General features: G+C 39.2%; 1 protein-coding gene across 1 annotated transcript in view; it reads left to right on the top strand.

The window, feature by feature from the left end:
• The window catches only part of Hectd1 (HECT domain E3 ubiquitin protein ligase 1), a 91,675-nt gene that overhangs the window by 58,944 nt on the left and 4,986 nt on the right, over positions 1 to 27,745 (top strand). The window contains exons 23-38 of the mRNA XM_027416288.2: positions 84 to 250; positions 342 to 518; positions 3,752 to 4,588; positions 5,214 to 5,435; positions 10,630 to 10,791; positions 12,259 to 12,286; positions 13,165 to 13,322; positions 14,674 to 14,896; positions 16,693 to 16,747; positions 18,385 to 18,567; positions 19,018 to 19,225; positions 19,309 to 19,394; positions 19,568 to 19,695; positions 21,251 to 21,452; positions 22,995 to 23,132; positions 26,510 to 27,117. Of these exons, the coding sequence (XP_027272089.1) occupies positions 84 to 250; positions 342 to 518; positions 3,752 to 4,588; positions 5,214 to 5,435; positions 10,630 to 10,791; positions 12,259 to 12,286; positions 13,165 to 13,322; positions 14,674 to 14,896; positions 16,693 to 16,747; positions 18,385 to 18,567; positions 19,018 to 19,225; positions 19,309 to 19,394; positions 19,568 to 19,695; positions 21,251 to 21,452; positions 22,995 to 23,132; positions 26,510 to 27,117 (3,582 nt within the window). The remainder of the gene's footprint in view (positions 1 to 83; positions 251 to 341; positions 519 to 3,751; positions 4,589 to 5,213; positions 5,436 to 10,629; positions 10,792 to 12,258; positions 12,287 to 13,164; positions 13,323 to 14,673; positions 14,897 to 16,692; positions 16,748 to 18,384; positions 18,568 to 19,017; positions 19,226 to 19,308; positions 19,395 to 19,567; positions 19,696 to 21,250; positions 21,453 to 22,994; positions 23,133 to 26,509; positions 27,118 to 27,745) is intronic.

Genomic DNA, 27,745 nt, shown 5'->3' on the forward strand with positions numbered 1-27,745 from the left:
TCATTTCCAATATCTTTTTTATGTAATTTGTTTCTTTTAAAAATCATGTATTTTAAAACACTTTCTGTCTAATATATTTATAGGTCAACTGCAACTTGGCCACTTGACCCAGCAAAGGATGAAAAGCAGGGGTGGCGACATGTGAGGATTAAACAGATGGGGAAGAATGCCAGTGGACAGACACACTACCTCTCGCTCTCTGGATTTGAACTCTATGGCACTGTAAATGGAGTATGTGAAGACCAGCTAGGTAATGAGAGGACATGAGATAGTTTTCCAAGTTTCCATAACTGTTTATTAAAAGTGACTTGGTTTCTATCTCCCTCATTCTGGTCTCGTAGGGAAAGCGGCTAAAGAAGCAGAAGCAAATCTTAGAAGGCAGAGGCGCCTTGTGCGCTCACAAGTCCTCAAGTACATGGTTCCTGGAGCTCGGGTTATCAGAGGCCTTGATTGGAAGTGGCGAGATCAGGATGGCAGCCCGCAGGGAGAAGGCACGGTCACTGGCGAGCTGCACAATGGTGAGTGGGTGCTAGCTCCGCTGGTGGTAAAGCCATGTGCTAAAAAATATGTCTTCTCTATTTGGATCATTTGTCAGTTGTGTGGCTGTATCAGACCTTTGTAGAAGAACCAATAAAGATAATGATTCCACATTAAAATGAAAACATAAAGCTGGCCATCGTGGCATACATCTTTAATCTTACGACTCGGAAGGCAGAGGCAGTGGATCTCTCCCGAGTCTGAGGACAGCCTAATAGTTCCAGGCCAACCAGAGCTTCATGGTTAAGATTCTTTGTAAAAATTAATAACTCCTTTACTTAGAGAACATCTTGGATTTTGACTAGAATCTGTTTGCTAATATTGTAGAGTGATTATTGAACTAGTACAAACTAAATATCTTCAAGATACATTTCTTCTACTGTTCTCAGGGTACCAAGATTTCCTTGGTAGTTTCAGGTAGTATTTTTTTACTTTATTAAAGACATGTAGGAGAAAAAAATTAGTGTTCAATAAAGCAAAGAATAAGGACTATAGTTTCTTGATTTCTTGAGTACAGGGGTGCTCAGTTTGCCAGCCTCTGGAGGAGTTTACACTGCCTTCTTACACTTTACACTAACTGTACAAAAAGAGTACATTCATTTTAACCTCTGTGCTGTAGATTCTGAAAAGTTCTTACCAAAATAATAAACTGCTGTTGACTCCCAAAGTAGCTTTCCTGCCAAGTTTTCTTAACATTTAAAAGGTTTTCTTAGTAGCAGATGATTTGATTAAACTTGATCCCCATTGGTTATACTGAGCATTAAAAAATGTAAAATGTTTATATTCTTGTTTCCAAATATTTAAAGAGCTAGAATAAAAATGAAGGGGTTGGGAATTTGGTTCAGTTGGTAGAGTGCTTGCCTGGTGTGCATGAAGCCCTGGGTTTGGTCCCTAGCCCCACATATCCAGGCCTGGTTGTGTTCTGGGTTAGAGACCATTTCTCTGAAAATAAAAATTCAGAAGATAGACCTTAAGAGAATAGTTAACATTTGATTTTATAATGTATTTTCTTTAATGTGATTAAAAACATTTACTTTAAATAACTTTAATAAATTAGTCAATTTTACTGTTTTAAGGTTTCTTTCCATTCCTTGAAAATTGCCACAATTCTAAACACATTTCTATAGCATTGAACCCTAATTGCAAACAACTAAAAACATAAACAGGTTTGCAGTGAGATAAAATGTATAATGCCAGCAATGGTTGAGATAACAAGAGAACCAATCAGATAAGAGATTTAAAACATTACCATTTTTTGGTATCTTATTCTTGTTAGTGAGTTCATATTCTCTCTTATAAAGTGAAGTGTGTTGTGTGGCTTACTAAGAGGATGGAAGCTAGTGACATGGATTCAGCTAAAATAAACACATAAGAAAATTAGAATCTTCATTTCAGAACTTAGAACTCCAGAAAGACATGGGTTTCTGATCCTTCAAGTGTTGCAATTCAGTTTTGGCTTTAAACATGGCAGAGAGAGTTTTTATATTTCGTATATAATTCCTGCAATAGGTAATTTTTTTAAAACTAATCCTGTCTTTTTAATCTGTGTTTGAACATAGGAATAGTTGTTACATTTAGGTATAGTATATGTTCATCTTTTGGAAGCTTTCTCAAGCCTAATATACCATTTGGTATATTAGGTATAAACTAGGTATATACCTAATAAACCATTTGGTTTATACTTTTTAGTATATTCCCTCATTAAGCCAGTTATAGCCATTGCTTTTCTGAAGAGTTTCTATGTTGGTAGAACTATCCACTTACTCACTTATTCCACAGAATTCTAAAGGTACTTAGTTAAACTTCATCAGTGGTCAAGGCAAAATATGATTCACTGCCTTCTGGGCAAAACATGTTAATATTATATAATGTTATTTTTATTTATAATTTGGGCATTTCAGTATATATTGGTATCAGTATAAAACAAATATCAACTTTATTTCATATTGGGATGATATTTTGAACCTTTCCTTAGGCAGAAGAGGTAGTTATTTTGGCATACAAATGTAGATTGGAATGAATCTTAAGCTTGTGTAGAGGTGGTTCAGTGCTTCTCTGAGCCTCATCAGAATGTGAAATTAGTGTAGCTGGTTGTGTGGTGTGTGTGTCAGTGCTCAGGTGTGCTGGACCTTACACTGTACAAGTTCATGTATTCCACATGTTAATGTGTGTTCCCCATGTAGTTCGCTCCTAGGAAAGTAAGACTGAAATCTCTTATTAGCTTTCTCCCGAATCAGTCATTTTTTTGGTTTGGAATTTTATATAAATATTTTTTTAAAAATTTAAAATAAAAAACTAGTAATTTTCAAATAGAAGTAAATATAGATTAAAAATATTTAAGATTGTTACTAGCGTTAGTTTGCAAATTTTAAAAGAGCTCAACCTGATTTTAAATTGGTTCTAAGATGTGTTTGTGCTTATTCAAATCCAGTAAACTTAACCATAAGAAAATTAAGTAGCCTCTAAACTTTGAGAACACAATTGAAATGTCAACTTAGTATTTTGAGTGAGTAACCTAAACTTTCTGAGTGACACAGGAATGTTTTAACTGTCAGTTTTAGTCATATTTAACAGTTCAAAAATTTTTACTTGTTGAAATCTCAGTATTTTTCTTTTACGTTTAACGAAATTGTTCCTGCAGTTGGATGTAGCCTAGTGGTAGATGCCTGAATGTGCTAGGCCTTGGATTCCACCCTCAGCACCATTAACAACAAAAAAATGTTTCCCCACTGTAACAGAATAGATGTAGAAAATACTTGCACACCTTCAAGGCTAGCCTGGTCTACAGTGTGAGTTCCAGGACAGCCAGGGCAGAGTGAGTTCCAGGATAGCCAGGGGCTACACAGAGGAAACCCTATCTCAAAAAAGAAAAACAAAAAAAGACTATCAGCAGTCTTGGGTTGTCCAGAGATAAATGGATTATGAGAAAGAACTTTAGAGGTATCCCAGAACCCTTTTATGTAGTGCATACTTTTTCCTTAGTATTATTTTGTAAGGATTAAGTAGTATAGACCTTCAGATAGACTCAATGGTATCAAATCATATTTTAATTAGTTTGAGAGCAAAATCTTACCTTTTAGTTGGCAGACCTTAAGTGGTTAGTAATGCAGGAAGTACAGCACTGATGAGTCGCCGATCCCATATTGTGGAGCTACTGTCTGACACGCTCCTCTCTGCTTTCTGCTGGGTCTCACAAACTCCTGTCCCTTTCCAGGCTGGATTGATGTCACCTGGGATGCTGGTGGCTCAAACTCTTACCGTATGGGCGCAGAAGGAAAATTTGACCTCAAGCTTGCACCAGGGTACGACCCTGATACAGTGGCATCACCCAAACCTGTTTCATCCACTGTTTCAGGCACAACGCAATCATGGAGCAGCTTGGTGAAAAACAACTGTCCAGACAAGACGTCTGCTGCTGCAGGCTCCTCAAGTAGAAAAGGAAGCAGCAGTTCTGTGTGTAGCGTGGCCAGTAGCAGCGACATCAGCTTGGGTTCGACCAAAACGGAACGGAGATCAGAAATTGTAATGGAACACAGTATAGTTTCAGGAGTTGATGTCCATGAACCAATTGTTGTTCTTTCATCTGCTGAAAATGTCCCTCAAACAGAAGTAGGGTCGTCTTCCAGCGCAAGCACCAGCACCCTAACAGCGGAAACGGGAAGTGAAAATGCTGAAAGGAAGTTAGGCCCTGATAGTTCTGTCCGAGCTCCTGGGGAGACCAGTGCAATATCCATGGGGATCGTCAGTGTTAGCTCTCCTGATGTTAGTTCGGTGTCTGAATTGACTAACAAGGAAGCAGCTTCACAGCGCCCCCTTAGCTCTTCGGCAAGTAACAGACTGTCAGTGAGCTCCTTGTTGGCTGCAGGAGCCCCTATGAGCTCCAGTGCAAGTGTACCTAACCTGTCCTCAAGAGAAACGTCTAGCTTGGAGAGTTTTGTAAGGAGAGTGGCAAACATAGCACGGACTAATGCCACGAACAACATGAACTTAAGCCGAAGCAGCAGTGATAACAACACTAATACTTTGGGGAGGAATGTGATGAGCACTGCAAGTAAGTAAGCTTTTCCTTTGGGACCTACTGCTTCCACCCTGAGGGCTTCACAGGAGGGCCTCTAGATCAGTGTGTTCTGGCTACAGCCTTTCGTTGAGGTTAGCCTGGTAGACAAACTGTACCACATGCAGCAGCTTGGGACTATGAAGTCAGGTTCTGAAGAATCTAAGTTTTAAATTTTAAAAATTCAGATTAGCTTATATTTATGATAAATGGTTAAACAAAATTACGTGACAAAGTAGATGACTATTAAATGTTAAATGCTAAGGCTATACCGTAGTATAGCTTTCAGTTAGCTCCTATATTCATGTTAGCGTCTGAAAGCTATTTAAAAATTCTAATGTAAGTTACTAATGGGTTGAAGTAATCCCCATAGAAATTACAGCATAAATTATTTCTATTGCTTGTTTACCTTTTTGTAAAAGCTACGCTTTAAATATTTTAAAGATAATAGTGTTTTTAAAAACAGTAGTTTTTTAGTTGATCTTCCGTTGGGTTCCCAAAGTTGTTGCTTTTTAGTGTTTTCATTATTCATGTGTTTCCTGGCCTTTAAAAAACCATTTCTTGTTTTTCTAAGGTTCCTATAGTCCTATGTATTTAATTGACTTGCTTCATTTTTCTTTAGCTTCTCCTCTTATGGGTGCTCAGAGTTTCCCTAATTTGACCACACCTGGTACTACATCCACAGTGACAATGTCAACATCCAGTGTTACCAGCAGCAGCAATGTAGCTACAGCGACAACAGTTCTATCAGTGGGTCAATCATTAAGTAATACTTTAACCACCAGCCTCACGTCAACTTCTAGTGAGAGTGACACGGGTCAGGAAGCCGAATATTCCTTATATGGTAAGTTACACTATGAAGTTTTCGTATATTGATATGTGATATATATTTTGTATATATCAAACTTGTGCTTTGTCCTTGGGAAATATGGAAGTTTGAGGTAAGGTCTTGCTTTGTAGCCTTGGCTGGTCTAGAACTCACTGTAATTGGGCTGACCTTGAACTCAAGGACTCTACCTGCCCCTTCGATTAAAGGTATGCACTACCATGCCCATCCTCAGATATTTTTAACCTTTTATATAAATGTGTTATGCTAGAAAATGGAAAAATCCCATGATGTAGAAGAGTGTTAAAAAATTGTATGATTATAGGGGCTGCAGAGATGACTCGGGTTAAGAGCACTTGTTGTCTTGCAGAGGACGATGTGGGTTCTATTCCCAGCACCTACATAGTGGCTCACACCTGTCCATAACTCTAGCTCTGAGGGACCCAACGTCTCTTCTGGCTTCCAAGGGTACTGATGCATATGATGCACAGACACACATGCAAGCAAAACAACTATACACATGACATGAATTTAAAAACTTTTTAAAACTATTTGATTATAAGCAAACAACTTTTATGTATCATCTTTTGTCTCCTATCAACAGTGACCCTTAATAACCATTATAACAAAATATGTGACACCTCTAAGTAAAGCAGGAAGAGTTTTTGTAAAGCGATCCTACTTCTTTGTTTTGTTTTGTTTTTGAGACAGGGTTTCTCTCTGTAGCTTTGTAGACCAGGCTGAATTCACAGAGACCCACCTGCCTTTGCCTCCCCAGTGGTGGGATTAAAGGTGTGTGCCACCACCGTCCTGCAATAAAGTTATACTTCTTATACACAGTTATCTTTTGGAAATAATTGCATGGCTGAATTTTGTTGGTTTGAGACAGGGATTGGCTATGCATTCCTGGTTAGCTTGGAACTTGCTATGTGTAAAGAGCTGGCTAACCTTGAACTTGGGGCAACTCTTCTGTCTCTGTCTCCTGAGTACTGGAATTCTAGGCATTTGCCATGATGCTTAGCAAACATTTCACTTTTTTCAAATTCTTTAAAGTTCTCTTAGAAAGTTTTTTTTTTTTTTTTTAATCTTCATGGCTTTTATACACTAGTCATAGACAAAAACTATTTGATTCTATTCATGTTTTTTAAAAAGGGACTGGTGAGATGGCTCAGCAGCAGTTAAGAACATTTGATGTTGTTATAGACGACCTGGGTTCAGTTCCCAGTACCCACAGGGCAGCTCCCAACCATCTGGGACTCAGTGAAAGTGATGTTCTCTGCTGGCCTCTGTAGCACTAGGCATGCTTGTTGCACACATGCATACATCGAGGCATAGCACTCATACACATTTAAACAAAAATCTTGAAGAAAATCTGTGGCTCTTTCATTATATTACCAAAAACAAACAAACAAAAAAATAGAAAATGCAGAGTCCCTACATTCCAAACCTGATCAGGTACATATCTGATCAATTTTGATTTTATTTATGTGTGTATCACACACACACACACACACACACACACACACACACACACACAAAAGGGAATTATTTTCAGTTAGTTCTTTTTACTCTGTACATTTGAAAATATATCCCAATCCTGGATATATTTTTACAACATTTGGGGTCACTGCCAAATATTCCACTATGGGATCATCATGATAAGTTAAGTTACAACTTTTTCCTTCCCGTAAACATGAATGTACAGTTTAGGATTTTATTGCTTGGAATTTCCTCAGGATAAATTCCTTAAAAAGTAATTACTCCTAAAGCAGTTGTTTTCCTGTCAAGATGAATTGAAATGCTTTTACCACACAGCCTTGATCATGTTTCCTGTTTTTCCTTTGGCAATCCCAGGACTCACAGGCTGTATCTTCAGCCCTCAGTTCTTCTAAAGAAATAATTTTTGATAATTTCAAAGATAAGGGCTTACACAGAGATATATTTTACTACTTTTTATGTATACTTCTATGAAAAGGTTTTCTTTTCTCTATATGATATGGTCTCTTCTATTCTTTTTGTTGTTGTTTTTTGAGACAGGGTTTCTCTGTGGCTTTGGGGAGGCTGTCCTGGAACTAGTTCTGTAGACCAGGCTGGCCTCGAACTTACAGAGATCTGCCTGCCTCTGCCTCCCGAGTGCTGGGATTAAAGGCGTGCCCTACCAATGCCCGGACTCTCTCAGAGCTTTTTATTGTTCTTATTCAAATAACAAAAGGAATATGGGGAAGTGACTTAAGTGAATTGTTAAAATACCAGAAAATTTCAGTATATGAAGTGTATGCCTTAAAACCCAAACCAAAGGTGTGATGTGTTTATTTTTTGAAGGAACCATATTATGTGCTGCTATAAATCGCAAGATAGCACCTCAGATGTGCTAAGGATTAAACTTAAGGTGCCATTGACTGTAAGCCACACCATATTTTTAAATGTCACTGATGCTAAAATTGTTGCCAGTCAAGTTGGGACTTGCCAGTAATTATAATATTAAATGTTAAAATATATTTACCTTTTTAATTAAGTAGGATATCATGACTCTTTACTAAATTTTGATTAAAAGACTTTTGGCTCAAAGGTATGCAGATGCAAATTGCTAAACACTTGTAGATAGTCTGATGTTTTTTTAGGAATATGTATTTTTACCTTTTTTTAGTATTAAGAGTTTATATTCCCATTATACAGCTAGAAGAAAACTTCTCTTGCTTAATTTCATTATTCTGCTGCTTGTTTTTAGTTCTCATAAAGAACAGCTTCTTAGTGTCTTTATAGTGGATGATATAAGTTTGATACATTAAAAATTGTTCATTATTGTTTTGTACGTTCATATGATGCCTGTATGTAGAGGTCAGAGGAGAACTTTAGAGTCGACTTTTCCCTTGGGCTGTGGGTCCTGGGGATTGAACTCAGGTTGTCAGGCTTGTGTTGCAAGCACTTTTGACACATTGGATCTTCTTGCTGGTCTTTGTTTTGTTTTATTTTGTTTGGAAAGAATCTTACTGTATAGTTCAGGCCGACTTTGAACTCATGATCTCCTGCTCCCACCTACTGAGTGCTTGTGTTAAAGCTGTGCACCATCACTTTAATATGACCCAGTCTTCGATGAGGGAGATATCCTATGAAAGAAGAAGATGAAGGGGATTTAAAATTACCTAACTTACTTATGCATTAAATCATATAATGTGAAAGATACTATATATTTATTCTGTAACTAATGGATATTATTCTTTTTTAATTATTCTTTTAAATTTCACTTTATATTGCAACCAACAACAGTTCTCCCTCCAATCCAACCCTCTCACCCCCACCTCTTCTTCAGCCCACCCCTATTCCACTCCTCATGAATGAAGTCTCCAAATTTCAGAAAAGTCTGTTCAGAAAAGTCTGAACTTGAGGCAGGCCCAAGTTCCTCTCCTATGCATTAGTGCTAAGCATGACATCCCACCATAATGAATGGGTGGGCTCCAACAAGGTAGTTCATATACCTGGTTTGTATCATGGTCCTACTCCCAGGGGCCCCTCTGATAGTCCAAGCTTCACAACTGTCTCTCACATATGGATGGGCTAGTTCAGTTCCCTGGAGGCTCCACAGCTGTCAGTCTAAAGTTCATGAGTTTCCATGAGATTGGTTCAGCTGTCTCTATAGATTTTTCCATCATAACCTTGACTTCCCTTGCTCCTCTTTGACTGGATTCGGGAGCTGGGTCTGGTTCTTGGTTGTGGATCTCAGTATTGTTCCATCAATTGCTGATGAGGGCTCTATTCACCTATCTGATTACAGGAGTAGGCCAGTTCGGGCATCTTCTCTGCTATTGCTAGGAGTCTTAGCTGGGCTCATCCTTGTGGATTCCTGGGAATTACCCTAGCGCCAGGTTTCTCCCTAACCTCATTGTGGCTCTCTCTATTAAGATATCTCTTTCATTGCTCTTCTATTGCATCTTTCCCTGCCTAGGCCATCTCGTTCCCTCCTGTTCTCATCCCTCCTCCTCTCCCCCTCACTACCTCCACACCCCCAGTTTACTCAGTAGATCTCATCTAATTTCCCTTCCCAGGGCGATCCTTGTGTCCCTTGTGTCCCTTTTAGGGACACAACCTAGCTTCTGATTGTCCTTTGTTTTAACATCTAATATCCACTTATGAGGCAATACATACCATTTTTTTCTTTCTGAGTCTCAGTTACTTCAAGATGGTTTTTCTAGTTCCATCTATTTGCCTGCAAGTTTCATGAGGTCATTATTTTTTATAGCTTGGTAGTACTCCGTTGAGTAAATGTACCACATTTTCCTTAACTTCAGTTGAGAGGCATCTAGGTTGTTTCCAGGTTCTGGCTATTACGAATAATGCTGCTGTGAACATTGTTGAACAAGTGTCCTTGTGCTATGACTAGATAAAGAAAATATATGTATACACAGTGGGACATTCCTTAGTCCTCAAAAAAGTGAAATCATGAAATTTGTAGGTAAATAGATGGAACTAGAAAAGTATCATTCTGAGTGACATAACCCAGTCCCCCAAACTCAAATATGGTATGTGTTTGCTTAAATGTGAAGTCGTCAATAAGCAAGCTACAATCCATATAACCACAGAGATTAGGCATAGTTTAAGGAACTATAATAGAGGGATGAATCTTCCTAGGAAGGGGAAGTAGTCATTATCATTACACAGCATGCCAGGTCTAAGCTTAATTCTTTTTGATTGGCTTAAATTATGTTTGTCTTCATAAGGTCTTTTATAAAAGCTCATATTTATAGTTATTAGTTCATTTATTAAATCCTGTCATCTTGGACATTCTAGCTTTGTTTACAATGATGTATATGTGATATAACAGTTCTTTGCACATAGTATATGTTCAGTAGATATTTGTGGGTGGAATAAATGACTCCAGTGGGCTTTTTTTACTGTATTTTATTTCCTGTAATACTCTGTTTATATTTTTGTTTTGTTTTAAACATCATCCACATGGCTGCCATTTCATATATTGTATAGACTGAAATACACTTTGTGATCATCCATTTTTTTTCTGCTGTGTTCATGATTAGTCTCAGTTCATAATTATTGTCTTACATGTATTTTTAGGATATATAGGTGGCATCATTAACTGGCATTTACGTTTGAGCCTTTTGAATTTTATCTTTGGTTTGTACAATCCCAGATGCAAAGATACCTTGCTGTTGTTTATTAATTGTGTTGACCATAAGGTTTTTGGCTTTTTCCTTTGTAGATTTTCTTGATAGCTGTCGTGCCAGTACTCTCTTAGCTGAGCTAGATGATGATGAGGATTTGCCCGAGCCTGATGAGGAAGATGATGAGAATGAAGATGACAATCAGGAGGACCAAGAATACGAGGAGGTTATGGTAGAGAGCATCTCCCATTCCCTTCACTAATAGAGGATGTAGTCTAACATTTGGGAAGTGGAGACAGGAAGATCAGAAATTCCAGGTCATCCTCACACTTAGGGAGTTAAGACTAGTCTGGGCTGCATAACAAGTTGTCTCAAAAATAAAATAGAGGGGATAAAATATTAAGTGACAAAAAATTTAGTTAGTAGCATTTTTGAAATGTTTTTTAGGGGCCGGAGAAATGGCTCAGTGGTTAAGAGCACTTCCAGAGGTCCTGAGTTCAATTCCCAGCAACCACATGGTGGCTCACAACCACCTTGAATGAGATCTGGTACCCTCTGCTGGCGTGCAGGCAGAAGATTGTATACATAATAAATAAATAAAATCTTAAAAAAAAATGCTTTTTTTAGTATGGCATATGCCTGAAGCCTACAAGACTGCTCAGTGGGTAAAGATGCTTGCCACTAAGCCAGCTGACTTGAATTCAATAGTCCCTGGGACTCTCATAGTGAAAGGAGAGAATGGGTTCCTACAAGTTGTCCTCTAATCTCCACATGTGCACCAGGATACCTATGTATTCATACATACATACACAAAATGGATAGTGAGTATAAAAAGAATAGATGGCCTGCTGAACTCCCATCACTTAGGCTGCAGCAGGAAGATTTAGGGCTGCCTGGGAGTCATAGGACGTTCCGGGACAGCCAGGGCTGTCTTACAATAAAGGCCTGGAGGTGTAGCTCAGTGGTAGAGTACTTACTCTGCAGGCAGTCTGAACAGGCTCTGGTTCAGTCTCTAGGATTGTGAAAAAAGAAAAAACACCTACGTGTGTTCCTTCTGATGAATGCAAGTATAAAACGCATGGTAAAATAAGAACCCACAAACACCTTATTGGTTCCAGTGAAGAGAAGCATTGCATTAAGTAACATATTTCTCCATTTGCTTGTGAGCTTGAAAGCTTCACTGAGACATGAAGTTGTAGTAGTGCCATGGTGATCAGGAGGCATCTCTGTGAGTTCATTAAGAGCGAGTTAGCGTGTCTCTCTAGATCTTTTTTGCAGCTAAAGCATATAGATACATTTGATAAATTGTATATCTTTCCACATTTCGTAGCTTATTTTATGCTTTAGCAGTCAGTTCAAGTTGGATGGCTCAGTGATCAAGGCTCTTGCCATCGAGCCTGACAGAGATCTCTGGGACTCACATATTGCAAGGAGAGAACCCACCCCCTCAAGTTGTCCTCTGACCTCCACACACAGGCATAAAAATATATACATAAGTAACTAAATATGTAAAAATATAAAGAATGACTTACTTGGAGACAGCAAGTCATTTCAGGGGTAAGATCTGTTCCCGAGACTCTCTGTATGTGGAGTTATACTCCCGTAGGAAGAAGAGGAGTATGAAACCAAAGGAGGACAGGACCTGGGATGACTATGTGCTAAAGCGGCAGTTTTCTGCCTTGGTTCCTGCTTTTGATCCTCGACCTGGTCGTACAAATGTCCAACAGACAACCGACCTAGAGATTCCGCCCCCAGGTAGGTACAGTTGTTTGAGTGTTGTGATCTAATATCAGTTGATAACAACAAAACAAAACCAAAAAACTGGGCATTTCATAGGCATGGTACGTACCTAATATGCCCCCTCCTGCCCACAATATCTAGATCTTAATTTCTGGAACTTGTCACTATGTTGCCCTGACATGGCAGGGAGACTGCAGGTAAATTGAGTTAAACACCTCCAGGTAGGCCCAGTGTAATCCTTGTAAGAGGGAGGCACAAGGATCGGAGCCAGAGGAGATGTGTCAGGTGAGGGACTATGAGCTAAGGTCCATGCGCAGCCTGTAGAAGTGAAAAACTGCAAGGAAGCTGAGTGCTGTGGAGCCTCTAGGAGGAATGAAGCATACAATTTTCATTTAGAACTCCACATTTCAACAACTGTGAGATCAATAAATTTGTCTCATAAGAGCACCCATTTTGTAGTAATATTGGATCTCCACATCTCTTTGATGAAGAGAATGATACTTCTTGTTTGGCTAGGTAGTTAAAAATATGAAATGAAGTTTCAAGTAGTTATGACACCTGATTGTGCCCCAGTAAATGCCAGGTATTCTAATGCATGGTCCTTTAAGAGGGTTTGTCACTAACTGTGGTTTTACTGATATGAAGAGATTGTATTCCATATGAAGATGCTTGCATTATCTTATGTGAGGATAAATACAGCTTGAATAAGATGTTCTTTACTCCTTTCATGAAAGAAAAGTTAGTTACAGAGTACATACAGCTATATAGATACAGCTTCACAACTGTTCACAAAAGAACAGTTCCTTATAGAGTACACACAGCTATAGACTTACTGGGCAGCTCTGTCAGTATTGTTCCTATCTTGATACCTACTTTTGTCACTACTCCCGTAGGAAGAAGCAGGAGTATGAAACCAAAGGAGGACAGCCGCAGGACCTTTATGACGACTATGTGCTAAAGCGGCAGTTTTCTGCCTTGGTTCCTGCTTTTGATCCTCGACCTGGTCGTACAAATGTCCAACAGACAACCGACCTAGAGATTCCGCCCCCAGGTAGGTACAGTTGTTTGAGTGTTGTGATCTAATATCAGTTGATAACAACAAAACAAAACCAAAAAACTGGGCATTTCATAGGCATGGTACGTACCTAATATGCCCCCCATGTTGCCCTGACATGGCAGGGAGACTGCAGGTAAATTGAGTTAAAGCCGTGAGGGACTATGAGCTAAGGTCCATGGCAGCCTGTAGAAGTGAAAAACTGCAAGGAAGCTGAGTGCTGTGGAGCCTCTAGAGGAACTCCACATTTCAACAACTGTGAGATCAATAAATTTGTCTCATAAGAGCACCCATTTTGTAGTAATATTGGATCTCCACATCTCTTTGATGAAGAGAATGATACTTCTTGTTTGGCTAGGTAGTTAAAAATATGAAATGAAGTTTCAAGTAGTTATGACACCTGATTGTGCCCCAGTAAAGCCAGGTATTCTAATGCATGGTCCTTTAAGAGGGTTTGTCACTAACTGTGGTTTTACTGATATGAAGAGATTGTATTCCATATGAAGATGCTTGCATTATCTTATGTGAGGATAAATACAGCTTGAATAAGATGTTCTTTACTCCTTTCATGAAAGAAAAGTTAGTTACAGAGTACATACAGCTTACAGCTTCACAACTGTTCACAAAAGAACAGTTCCTTATAGAGTACACACAGCTATAGACTTACTGGGCAGCTCTGTCAGTATTGTTCCTATCTTGATACCTACTTTTGTCACTATTTTTGTCTGCCGGGTGTTGGTAGTGCACGCCTTTAATCCCAGCATGTGGAAGGCAGAGGCAGGTGGAAGTCTGTGAGTTTGATAGTGGTGTACAAGAGCTAGTTCCAGGACAGCCTCCAAAGCCACAGAGGAACCCTGTCTTGAAAAACTTAAAAAAAAAAAAAAGGAAAGAAAGAAAAAAAGAATATGAGCTCCCTTTTTGTGTCCAATAGCAGGGCCATGTTTCAATTAAAGTACAACTGACTAAAGTAAAGTTGAGTATAGACATGCTTTTAATCCCAGCACTTGGGAGGGAGGCAGGCGGATCACTGTCCAGCAATTCCTTATTTTTTTTATTTTTATTTTTTTATTTTTAAGTAAAAGTCAGAGATCAGTTATCCCAGGTCTGAGAGGTTCGGGCAAGTGGATTGCCATGAATTAAAAGGCCAGCTCAGAACTTGGTGGACTATATAGCACTTTCCAAGCCACCCAGAACTCCATAATAATAAGACATTTTTTCACAAACCAGAAATAATAAAGTAATCCTTGAAGCCAGTGGAGTCTGAAGTAGACACAGTTTGTGAATGTATGGCCTTGTCTTCTACTGTAGTGCTCTTTGTGAGGTTGTTTCCTATCTTTCGGATCTTTAGGAACCCCTCACTCGGAGCTCTTGGAAGAAGTTGAATGCACTCCCTCACCTCGATTGGCTCTCACACTGAAAGTCACTGGGCTTGGAACAACTCGGGAAGTCGAATTGCCACTTACCAACTTCAGATCAACCATCTTTTATTATGTACAGAAACTGCTTCAGCTGTCTTGTAATGGCAATGTGAAGTCAGATAAGCTTAGGCGTATTTGGGAGCCCACTTACACGTAAGAGATTTTAACTTGATATGGAAGCAGTCATTATTATCTATAAGCCAAGAATGTTGAGTCTCTATATTTTGCATTATAAGACTGTTTGTGACTACAGGTGTGGGATGGCTAAACTTTAGAGCCAGAAAGATCTCTGGAAATAGTTTAAACTAATCTAGACTCAGTGTTGGAAACAGTATTATTTGCATTTTTATAATTGCATGTGATAGAAGTACTAAATATACATTATTTTTTGTTTGTTTTTGTTTTTTGTGGAGTATGTGAGCTAAGCTACCTCTATTCATTCCACAAATAATGTCAATGACATGGCAGATTTAATGTACTTGCAATCAAATCTGTACCCAAGATATATCCCCACAGGCTGAACATTTTTGTCAATTTCAAAATCTATAAAAGGAAGCATAATTGTGAAGAATTGTTTCTAGGACATAGTAAGTGCTTAGTATTACCTAGTAGTTAGTATTTTGTTAATTTGGTTTATGATATTCTTTTAATAGTTCATAATCTTAGATGATATCTGATAAAGGTAATGTAGATCTTTTTGAGATAGAAGGTATAATGATTCTATCATCTTTTCAGGCAATCAAAATTGACTTTACTGTCATAGAAAATAAGCATTTTCTCACTGGTCAGTGTTAGTGCACGCCTTTAATTCCAGTACTGGGGAGACAGAGGTAGGACTGTGGAGTGTGTTCCATGACAGCCTGGGCTAGCTACACAGTGAAGCCCTGTCTTGAAAAGCCAAAAGAAAAAAAAAAAAGAAAATACGCATATTTCTAAACATTGTTATTTCTAGCTTTTCTATCTAGTCAAGAAAATTTATTTTTCACCCCATTTTATTTATGTAACTATAAAAGAAGTCAAAACCTTTAGTATATAGAGCATTCATGTCTTTAAAAACTGTAGATTTGGGGCTGGAGAGATGGCTCAATGGTTAAGAGGTTCTGAGGTTCTTCCAGAGGTTCTGAGTTCAATTCCCAGCAACCACTTGGTGGCTCACAACCTTCCGTAATGATATCTGGTGCTCTCTTTTGGCGTGGAGGCAGAATGTTATATACATAACAAACAGATAGATAGATAGATAGATAGATAGATAGATAGATAGATAGATAGATAGAATCTTGATTTTTCAACCCCCCCCCCCCCAAAAAAAAAAAAAAAAAAAAGAAACCAAAAACCTGTAGATTTGGGACTGGTTGAAATGGCACATCAGCCAATGAGTGCAAGATGCCAAGCTGATGGCCTGAGCTCTGTCCCCAGAACCTACTTGATGAAAGGAGAAAACTGGCTTTCAGTCCTCCATGCATTTTATGGCATGTGTGCATCCACACCACACAATGGGCACTTTAAAAAAATCACATTGAAAAACTGTAGAATGCATGTATGTTTTCTTTGTCCTATGTTGGGTTTTTTGGTTTTTGTTTTTGTTTTTCCCCTCCTCCTCTGGTTTTTTGTTTTGTTTTGGGTTTTGGAATATTTTGTCTTAAAATTTCTATTTGAGCCAGACGAAGTGTCGTGGCTATAATCCCAGTATTTGGGAGGCAGAGTACAGTCAGCAGAATCAATTTTGAGGCCAGCCTCGGATACACAGTAAGGGTTGTTGCAAAGAGTAAGGATTGAAGATAGACCTCAGGGGTAGAGTGCTTACTAACAACTCCTTGAGTTGAGTGTTTAATGAAGTATGTATATAATGAATGACCTCCTTACCATATTTTTAAAGATTAGAGCTTTTTTGGAAACAAGTGTAAATCATTTTGATTGATGAATTAATTGAATAATGTCTTCATGTTTAGAATCATGTATAGAGAAATGAAGGATTCTGATAAAGAAAAGGAAAATGGGAAAATGGTAAGTTATTTTTAGAAAATGGGTCTTGATTACTTAGTGAAAAAAAGAAAGAATGGCGGGGCGGTGGTGGCTTACACCTTTATTCTCAGCACTTGGGAGGCAGATCTCTGTGAGTTTGAGGCCAACCTGGCCTACAGAGCGAGTTCCAGGACAACCTCCAAAAGCTACATAGAACCCTTGTCTTGGGGATGAGACATCATGACCAAGGCAACTCTTGTAAAAGAAAGCATTGAATTGGGAGCTTGCTTATAGTTTGAGAGGCTTAGTCCATTTTCATCATGGCAGCAGGCAGGAGTGGTACTGGAAAAGTAGCTGAGAGCTGTTGATGCTGGCAGCAGGGAGAGAGGAACTGGGCCTGGCTTGGGCTTTTGAAGCCTCAGTGACCCACCTCCTCCAATCCTAATCTTTCTATTCCTTTTAGAGTTCTACTCCCTGATAACAAAGCTTTCAAATATGTGAGCCTAAGGGGGCCCCGTTACTCAAACCAATACATCCCACTCCCTAGTCCCCATAGGTTTGTAGCCATAAAACTGAATTCATTTCAATAATCTATCAAAGTCTTAGCATTGTATAAAAAGTTTAGAATTTCCAAGAATCATGGTAGTCTCTTAATTGATCCCTTGTAAAGTCAAAATGCAGATCACATACTTATACCATACAGTGACACAGGATATATATTATCATTCCAAAAAGGAGGAAAGAGGACCAAGGGAGGGAATTCCTTAGTTAGAGAGGGAGAGTCCACAACACCTTTCTTGTATCTTTGATTCTAAATCCAGAACCCAAAGTTGCCAGGTTCTTCTCCATGCCCCTCCTGTCCAGTTACATTTTCATCAGCTTTCTGTTGTTGATTGTGTCCTTTGCTACTTTTAAGCTTTTCTCTAATTCCCTTTTCCAAGTTGGAAAATTAGCTGGGTGGGGTCTTGCAACTGAGGTCATCACTCCCTTTATTCCATTTAGCATCAGGCTTTTCCTTAAATTTTTGATTTCCTTGAGCATGGGACTTAGCTCCATCATACTTCCTGGTACTCCTTTTCTCCTTACACTGTTACATTTTGTTCTCATTGCCCTTTTCAGTATAGACCTGCAAAGAGTGACCACTAATAGCGACATGACAAACTCTAAGTTAGGTTATCATAATATCTCAGCCAATGCCATTCATCCAAATCTCTTCAATTTTGCCTCAGGCAGATTTGTAGCACAAGGGTGAAAAAGGCAGCCACTTTCTTGGCCAAAATATCATAAGATTGGTTTCTTACCCTCTGAAACTTCTTGAGCTGTGAGAGACAGAGACAGAGAAAATGGCCCTGGTGTGGGCTTTAGGAACCTCAAAGCCTACCGCTAGTGTCACACATCCTCCAACAAGGCCATACCTCCTAATCTTTCTAAAGCTTTCAAATAGTTTGACTCCCTGGTGAGTAAGCCTTCAAACATATGAGCCCATGGGTATCAGTCATATTCAAACCACCGCAGAGAGAGGAAACAAGATTGTATCACAGTTGAGGAGGAAGGAAACTAAGATTGAGTTATTGAAGTTAGATGACGTGCACGATCTTACAGCTGTGTCATGTAATGCATGTGAACATAATAGACCTCATCACTGGGAAAGGCCAATGTTTGGTTTTTCCTGTTTGTAGGGTTGCTGGTCTATAGAGCATGTGGAACAGTACCTTGGCACTGATGAGTTACCAAAGAATGATTTGATAACCTACCTGCAGAAGAATGCAGACGCCGCTTTCCTGCGCCATTGGAAATTAACTGGCACTAATAAAAGTATTAGAAAAAACAGAAATTGTTCTCAGCTTATAGCCGCATATAAGGTATATGTTGCATTAAAATACTGGTTTGAGTGGGAATGGCTTGAGCTTTGTTTTAGCTTTGAAACTGTAGGGCGATGGTAAAGTTGAGTGATAGAGTGCCTAGGCCGCATGCACCAGGCCCTGGATTAGATTTGGTAGCTCCAAAACAGAAAACAGTATAAAGAACATTTATTGAGATATTTTTTAAGGAGTTTGAATGAGCATGGTTAATATATGAGTGTTAAAGTTGCTTGTGTCTGTGGATCTGAGCAGACCAAAGATGGGGTTGGTATCATTTTCTTTGGCAGTGTGAATGGTTTTGAATGAATTTTTGTCTTGTCTGATATGGGTTTTTTTTTTTTTTTTTTTTTCAAAAAAAGGGGGGAAATTTCAATTTCATTAATACTAAGAATAATAAATGTTTTTCTTGAAAAAGTGATTCCTTGCTAACTTTGTTAATTGTCTGTTCAGGATTTTTGTGAGCATGGAACAAAGTCTGGATTAAGCCAGGGCACTATTTCTGCTCTTCAAAGTAGTGATATTCTTAACCTGACAAAAGAGCAGCCTCAGGCTAAAGCGGGCAATGGCCAGAACTCATGTGGAGTGGAGGATGTCCTTCAGCTTCTGCGCATTCTGTATATAGTTGCAAGTGATCCTTATTCCAGAATATCACAAGAAGGTCTGTAAGAAGTCTTGATTTCTAGATCAGTTTGAAAACAAGTCATTTTTCGCTTCTATTAATTATTTTAATTAACTTTGCAGATGGTGATGAGCAGCCTCAGTTTACTTTTCCACCTGATGAATTTACTAGTAAAAAAATCACCACAAAGATTTTGCAGCAGATTGAGGTAATCTCATGGGTGACCGACCTTTGGTGGGCTTTTCTTAATATGCCTTTCTCTTTTCTCTGCCTCTGATTATCTCTTCATTCCTTCTTCAGTAATAGTTCACGTAGTCTTAGTGTTCACTATTAATTGCATTTAATGCTCTTAGCATTAAGACGCTGTTTGTTAACTTGCAGGAACCATTGGCATTGGCGAGTGGGGCTCTGCCAGACTGGTGTGAACAACTAACCAGCAAGTGTCCTTTCCTAATACCATTTGAAACCAGGCAGCTTTATTTCACCTGTACCGCATTTGGTGCATCCAGGTAGGAAATGAATCAAGATGGTTTCATTATAGAAGGTCAGGGTTTGCAAATACACTGCTAAGATTGGTGGGGGATACATTATCTTTAGTTTTGTGAAGGTTGAAGTTTTACATTTTCAGTTGAATGCATATGCTTTGTTGGTACAGCATGGATTGCATCGATTTCTGTTTACCAACATTCTTTCTTTGGTAACTTACAAAATTCTCAGCAACATCAAACTGAATGCTGGTAAATAGCATTTTTTTTTTAATTTTTTTTTTTTTTTTTTTGACAGGGTTTCTCTGTGGCTATGGAGGCTGTCCTGGAACTAGCTCTTGTAGACCAGGCTGGTCTCGAACTTACAGAGATCCGCCTGCCTCTGCCTCTGCCTCCCGAGTGCTGGGATTAAAGGCATGGGCCACCAATGCCTGGCTCATTTATTGATTTTTGATAGGGGGTTTATCTGTGTAGTTTTGTAGCCTGTCCTGTAGATCAGGCTGGCCTTGAAGTCAAAGAAATCCGCTTGTCTCAGTAAATGCTGGACAAATGTCTTGGTTATTGAGCAGCAACCCCATCCTTTGCAGACATTGTCATCCACCTAATGACTTTCCTCTTTGTATTTATTGTCTCATGTACAGTGTATTCAATTTTGTTCTTTTACCCCATTTAGAGCACAGTTTCATTCATGAGGGCAGTGTTTTTTATTTTTAGCTATTTATTTGTTACCTATTGTGGTTGAAGTACCTGAAACTGTTAAATATTTTGTCTCTGTAGTGGGTAAAGTTGCTTGCCACCAAATGCAAAGACCCAAGTTCAGTCCCTGGAACCCATGTGGTAGAACTAGAGAACTGACTTCTGACAGTTGCCCTCTAACCTCCATGTGTACGTGCGCGTGCGCACATGCGTGCGCGTGCGCACATACACACACACACTTTTTTTTTTTTTTTTTTTTTTTTAGTACCTTAAATTGACCATTTTCATGGTTGTTGTCAGTGACTTTCATAGTAATAAAGATGGCATAATCACTTTTTGGTTTCTCTTGACACTATTTTGATGTGTTATATAATACTTGTATCACAAATCTTTAATATTATTTAATTGATAAAATAAAGAAGGAAAATATGTAGCTATTTCTTTATCTGTTCGTTTAAAGCAAATTATGATAAAGTGAATTTTACAAATTTTTACTTAATAAATGGCCATTTGAAAAATTAACTCGTTAGGCATATTGGCTAACAGCTATGATTCCAGCACTCTGGAGGCTAAGGAAAGAGGATTGTTAGATGAGGGGCCGCCAACCTGAGCAACATAGTAAGTTCCAGGCCATCCTGGAATACATAGACATTGACTCAAAAAGAACAAAACAAATCACCTCTCTGAACACTTAATTTTAAGATTCTAACTGAGCACAACATTGTGTACCCACAATCCTGGGAATTGGGTGATGGATACAGGAAAAGCCTGTCTCAAAACAATATTTACAAGTAATTGAAAAACAGTCCCTTCAGTCTTTGCCTTCGGTTGCTGGTTTAGCAGTCCATTCAAGTGCTATAAGGATGCCTGTGTTGTGTTTCAGAGCGATAGTGTGGCTACAGAACCGACGAGAGGCCACAGTGGAGCGAACAAGGACCACAAGCAGTGTGAGGCGAGATGATCCTGGGGAATTTAGAGTTGGTCGGCTCAAACATGAAAGAGTAAAAGTTCCACGTGGTGAATCACTGATGGAGTGGGCTGAGAATGTCATGCAAATACATGCAGATCGTAAATCAGTTCTAGAGGTAATCTCATGTAAAGTAAGGTTCTTATTAGAAAGGGTTCCTGGGAAACCATGGCAGAACAAAAGGAAGAGGATTCCTTTCCTCTGTGCAGAGACTGTGTTTCAGGTAGCACATCTAAGAATGCCTCCCCCCCTCCCCCATTACCAACATCTAGGTTGTGACCTGTGTCTGTACCAAGTTGGACTGAACAGTATGCACAAAGGAGTCTTTTTGACTAGCTAAATTTGTTTTGCTTTGTTTTTTGTTTTTGAGACAGACAGGGTTTCTCTGTGTAGCTTTGGAGCCTGTCCTGGAACTTGCTCTTTAGCCCAGGCTGGCCTCAAACTCATAAAGATCAACCTGCCTCTGCCTCCCAAGTGCTGGAATTAAAGGTGTGCATCACCACCCAGCTGACTAGCTAAATTTTGCCCTCGTTGAGCTATGCTGTTAGATAGTCTGTATTTTTGGAGCAGATGGTTCTGTGGTATTCCTTTACCTCACTTTTGTGGTATGTTGACATCACAACCACTGGCAGTACTTACTGCAGAGATGCTGATGTGGGCATTTCTGTCCAACCCCATTTACACAGTGACCTATCACAGATATGAACAAGCTACTTTGATCTTTTACATCATAAACTGGTTAGAACAGATGTGATAATGTACAAAGCTTTATTACTTTTACTTTAAATCCAAACTTTGCTTTTATCCTACTCTTCCATTTTTTTTCTTTTTCTTCCTTTTTTTTCTTTGTTTTTAATTTTTTGGAGATATGGTTTCTTTGTGTAGCCTTGGCTGTCCTGGAACTAGCCCTATAGACTGGGATGGCCTTGATAGTCTCATAGAGATCTGCCTGTCTCTGACTTCTGATTGCTGGGATCAAAGGTGTTGACACTAATGCCTGGCTTATCTTTCTTTTTTTCTAACTAAAAAATTCTAAATTTTTTTGTTTTTGATATGCTGTGTAAGTTTTTGTGAAAAATGTCCTCTCGTTTTTAAATCAGATGGGATGTTCAGAAGCCTCCAAGGTGATTGCTTAAAGTCACAACTGGGAGAATTTAGGATTTTTGTCATAAAAACCCAGGTGGAAACAAAAGCTGTCTACCATCCTTTCTTCAAGCCAATGGTTATCTGAGATTTAGTTTCCTCTGATAGAAAGATCAGATTGAAATATTCTGCTGAGTTGTGAGATATAAGACAAGTAGTTAATGGGTGCACAGTACTCGGAGCAGTGCCTGAAGGTCCAGTAATGGAAAATGAAAACTTCAGAAACCCAGAATCTTGTGTCTGTGTTGTGTATCATGTACCACCTTGCTGTTCTGAAAAAGGAGATGCTGCTGGATCAGATGCAACAGAATTGATTCATTTGAAAATACTATGCCCCTGGTGTGGTGGTGCATGCCTTTCTGTAAATTTGAGGCTGGCCTGTCTGCAAAGCAGAGTTTTAGCAGGATAGCTAGAGATGTTAAACAGAGAAAACCTGTTTCTAAATAAAAACACCAACAAAACTAACAAAATGTTGCACGAAGTGACCCTTTATTTACCATTTTTTTCCTTGTTTTAGGTTGAATTTTTAGGAGAAGAAGGAACTGGCTTGGGACCCACTTTAGAGTTTTATGCACTTGTGGCAGCTGAATTCCAGAGGACTGACTTGGGGACTTGGCTCTGTGATGATAACTTTCCAGATGATGAATCTCGTCATGTAAGCTTTTTTTTTTTTCCTTATAAAGGAAAGCATTTAATTGTGTGGCTTAAAGTTTTAGAGGTGTGATCCGTTGTCATCATGGCAGACATGGCAGCGTACAGGAAGGCATGGTGCTAGGGGAAGGATGGAGAAGCTCCATCTTGATCTTCAGTGACATGATGAAGTAGACTGAAACCTGTGTGGCTTAACCATATATGAGACCGCAAAGCCAGCCTCCACAGTGACACACTTCCTCCAACAAGGCCTTACCATATACAGTCAAACTACCTCATTTGCCTCCCTGGCCCCCATGAGCTTGTAATAATATTATACTGCAAAATGCACGTAGTCCAACTTCAAAATTCCCATAGTCTATCACGGTCTTAACAGTGTTTTAAAGTCTAAAGGTTAAAGTGTCTTCTGAGATTCTTGCAATCTCTTAACTGTAATCCCCTATAAAATCAAAATCATAGTACAAATAACATATTTCCAACATATAATGGCACAAGATATACATTACCATTCCAAGACATGGGGAAGAGAGCTTAGTGAGGAAATACTGGCCCAAAGCAAGGCTGAAAACTACTGGGCAAACTCCAGACTCTTCATCTCTATGTCGGGTGTCAAAACAGTCTTCAGATCTCAACTCCCTTCAGCTTTGTTGACTGCAACACACTTATTTCTTCTGGGCTGGTTCCACTCCCTGTTAGCAGCTTTCCTTGGCAGGTATCCCATGGCTCAGGCATCTAAAACATCTTTGGGTTTCCAAAGCAATCCATGCTTCATTTTCACAGCTTCACACAATGGCCTCTTTAGGCCTCCATTCAGGGACACTTCTCATTAATTGCTGGCCTTGGTGCCTTTCATTTGTCACAGAGGCAAATTTTATAACCCCTTTCTTCTATCCTTATAGCCAGAACCATGTGGCCAAAGCTGACAAGTTCTGCTGCTTACTGGAGCTGGGACATGATCCCCTCATTCAATTACATGTTTAGAACCTTTCTGTTTTCTGTGGTTTCCTTCACTGCCTCAGCTTGGCTGTCCTGAACCTTGTCTGTAGACCACATGGCATTGAACTTTGAGACCTGCCAGCCCTTACTTCTCAGTGCAGGGATTAAAGGCATGGTCCACCATACCCAGCTCTAAGCTTTTCATTAATTCCTTTTCTTTCACAAGTTGGATGCTTAGCTAGGTGAGGTTTTGCCCTGAGGTCATCACTGGCTTTTTTCCATTTCTTAATCTGTTTATCTCCTTGAATATAGGACTTCGCTACATTCCACATCCTAGTATCATTTTCTCCTCAATTTGTACATTTTCTGTTTTGACTTGTTCAGCTTGCTCCTTTTCATTATAAATCTTCATAAGAGTGAACACTAGTAACCACATGACAGAGACTATACTAGCCTGTTTTGAGATTTCCTTTGCCAAAACAATTCAAATCATTTCCCTTTAGCCTCATGCAGACTCTTCAGAAAATGCCCCAAACCAGCCAAATTCATCACCAAAAATCACAAGACTGGTCTCTAGCCCACAGGCTAACATTCTCTTCCTCTAAATCCTCTGGAGCCCAGCTCCAAACATTCACATCACCCTCAGCACCACTGTCTTAGTTGCTTCTCCTAGTATTTCCCAGTAAGCTCCACTAAAAGAATTCAATTGCCTTTCTAGTCCAGTGTCCCAGAATGTTCCATATTCCTCTAAACAAAACATGATCAGGCATATCACAGCAATTCCCCATTCCATGGTACCATCTTCGGCCTTAGTTAGAGTTTCTATTGCTGTGAAGATATACCATGACCATGGCAACTCTTACAAAAGAGTTTATTTGTTGCTGGCTTACAGTTTCAGAGGTATCATGGTGAGAAGCATGGCAGTGTGCAGGCCAACATGGTGATGGAGAAGATTTAATTCTTAGCTTGTGTTTTGATTTATGACTGATTTTACAAAATGTTAAAAATAGGCTATGCCAGGTTTTCTGGCTGTACTTTTTGTTTGTTTGTTTTTGTTTTTTGAGACAGGGTTTCTCTGTGGCTTTTGAGGCTGTCCTGGAACTAGCTCTTGTAGACCAGGCTGGTCTCGAACTCACAGAGATCCACTTGCCTCTGCCTCCCGAGTGCTGAGATTAAAGGCTTGGGCCACTATGCCCGGCTTGTACTTTGTTTTTTGAATCTTTTAAAAATTAATTACTTTATTTTCTGCCTGTGTGTATGTGCACCCCATGTATGCCTGATGCTGTGGGGCAGCAGTTGTGGCTGTTGGATTACCCGGAACTGGAGATACAGATGGTGTGACCACCATGTAGGGGCTGGGAACTGAACACAGGTTCTTGGCATTAGCAGCCAGTGTTCTTAACCTGCTGAGCCAGCTCTCCAGTCCCCTGGCTATACTTTTAGAGACTTCTTTCTTTCTTTCTTTCTTTCTTTCTTTCTTTCTTTCTTTCTTTCTTTCTTTCTTAATTTAAGACCCCATCCCTTCCCCAATACTGAGGATCAAACCCAGTGCTTTACGGATGCTAGACAACTAATTTACCACAGCCACATTGTCAGCCCTTTTTAAGCTAAAAACAAAAACTGTTTTCATGGGGGGAAGGGGGTGTGACATGTGTGGAGGTCAGAGGACAATTTGGAAGTAGGTTGTCTCCTGCATGTGGGTTCCAGGGATTGAACACAGACCAACAGGTTTGATGCTGAGTAAGTACTTTTACCAACTGAGTCGTCTTACTCACTTCTAAATTTCCGTTCCATTTGTATGAACAAGTGTATGCATATACCACTATGTACACATGCCATGTTGTATGTGAACACCAACTTGTGTGAAGAATTCATTCTCTGCTTCCACCATAGGGCTCACAGATACTGAACTCGGGTAATTGAGCTTGGTGCAAGAACTCTTAACAATTAGCTATCCTGACAGCCCTACTTTTCCTATTTTTGGAGTGAAGGTCTTACTATTTTACTCAGGCTGGCCTCTACTTTTATTATTTAATAACCTTAGTTAAAATATTTCTAAAAGCTGGGTGGTGGTGCCACATCTTTAATCCCAGGACTTTGGAGGCAGAGACAGGCGGCTCTCTGTGAGTTCAAGGCCAGGACAGGCTTCAAAGCTACATAGAGAAACCTTGTCCCTCCCGCCCCCCTCCCCCCTTTCTCTCTCTCTCATATATATATATATATATATATATATATATATATATATATATTATTTTATATATATAAATTTAATATTTTAGAAATATATATATTTCTAAAGTATTAAATTTGGTTGCCAAAGTTAATGTTAATACAACTTTAGATGACTAAATTTTAAAAAGTGTTTCTTGTTTATGAATCTTTTAGATGGTAATGGAAGGTTTGGCAACATCTATCTGTTTATTGTGTTTCCTTTCTAAAAAACAGGTTGATCTTGGAGGTGGATTGAAGCCTCCTGGATATTATGTACAGCGATCATGTGGTCTGTTCACAGCGCCATTTCCACAAGACAGTGATGAGCTCGAAAGGATCACAAAACTCTTCCACTTCCTTGGAATTTTCTTGGCCAAATGTATTCAAGACAATAGACTGGTGGACTTACCTATTTCTAAGCCTTTCTTTAAGCTTATGTGCATGGGTGACATCAAAAGCAATATGAGCAAACTGATCTATGAGTCACGAGGCGACAGAGACTTACACTGTACTGAGAGTCAGTCTGAAGCTTCCACAGAGGAAGGCCATGACTCTATCTCAGTAGGAAGCTTTGAAGAGGATTCAAAATCAGAATTCATCCTCGACCCCCCTAAGCCCAAACCCCCAGCCTGGTTTAATGGAATTTTGACTTGGGAAGATTTTGAACTAGTAAATCCGCACAGAGCCAGATTTTTAAAAGAAATTAAAGACCTTGCTATCAAGAGGCGCCAGATTTTAGGCAATAAAGGTCTTTCTGAAGATGAGAAGAACACAAAGTTACAGGAGTTAGTGCTCAAGAATCCATCAGGTTCTGGACCTCCACTTAGCATAGAGGATTTAGGGTAAGATTTATGTATTCATTCTTCAACCTAACAGTTAAAGGGTTCTGTTTCTCTGTCCCTATGGACCTATAGCATTTGAGTAAAGTCTGGAGCACACTGATGCATGCTAGAAGATACTGGTTGTTGTTGTTGTTGTTGTTATAGAAGATAATACTGTGTCAGGTGTATACCTCGGCTGGTACAGTGCTGCCTAGTGTGCATAAAGCCCTGGGTTGGATCTCCAACACTGCATAGAACCTGGCATTGGGGCATGTGCCTATAATCCCAGTGCTAGGATGGTGGAGGCAAAAAATAAAAAATGTAAGGATATCTTTGACCACATAGAAAATTTGAGGCTAACCTGGAATACATAAGACATTGCTTTGGGAAAAAAAATTAATCCTTATATTTTTGGAGGATTAACTGATTTTTCAAGTATGATAAATTTATATCTTGTATAAAAAAATCCAAAGCCACCATATGGACAACTTTCAGTTCAGATGTGTAGCCCACTGGGCTAAGGTCAGAGAATGACTGGCATGTAAACCTAATTGTTTGTCTAAACTCACTCTGATATTGCAGCTCTTGATATATTTCTTTCCTGTACATATAATTGTCATACGTTCAAGTATATTTGCATATGTTTTGA

Source organism: Cricetulus griseus, chromosome 5 (genome assembly GCF_003668045.3).
Source record: "Cricetulus griseus strain 17A/GY chromosome 5, alternate assembly CriGri-PICRH-1.0, whole genome shotgun sequence".
NCBI classification, from domain to species: domain Eukaryota; kingdom Metazoa; phylum Chordata; class Mammalia; order Rodentia; family Cricetidae; genus Cricetulus; species Cricetulus griseus.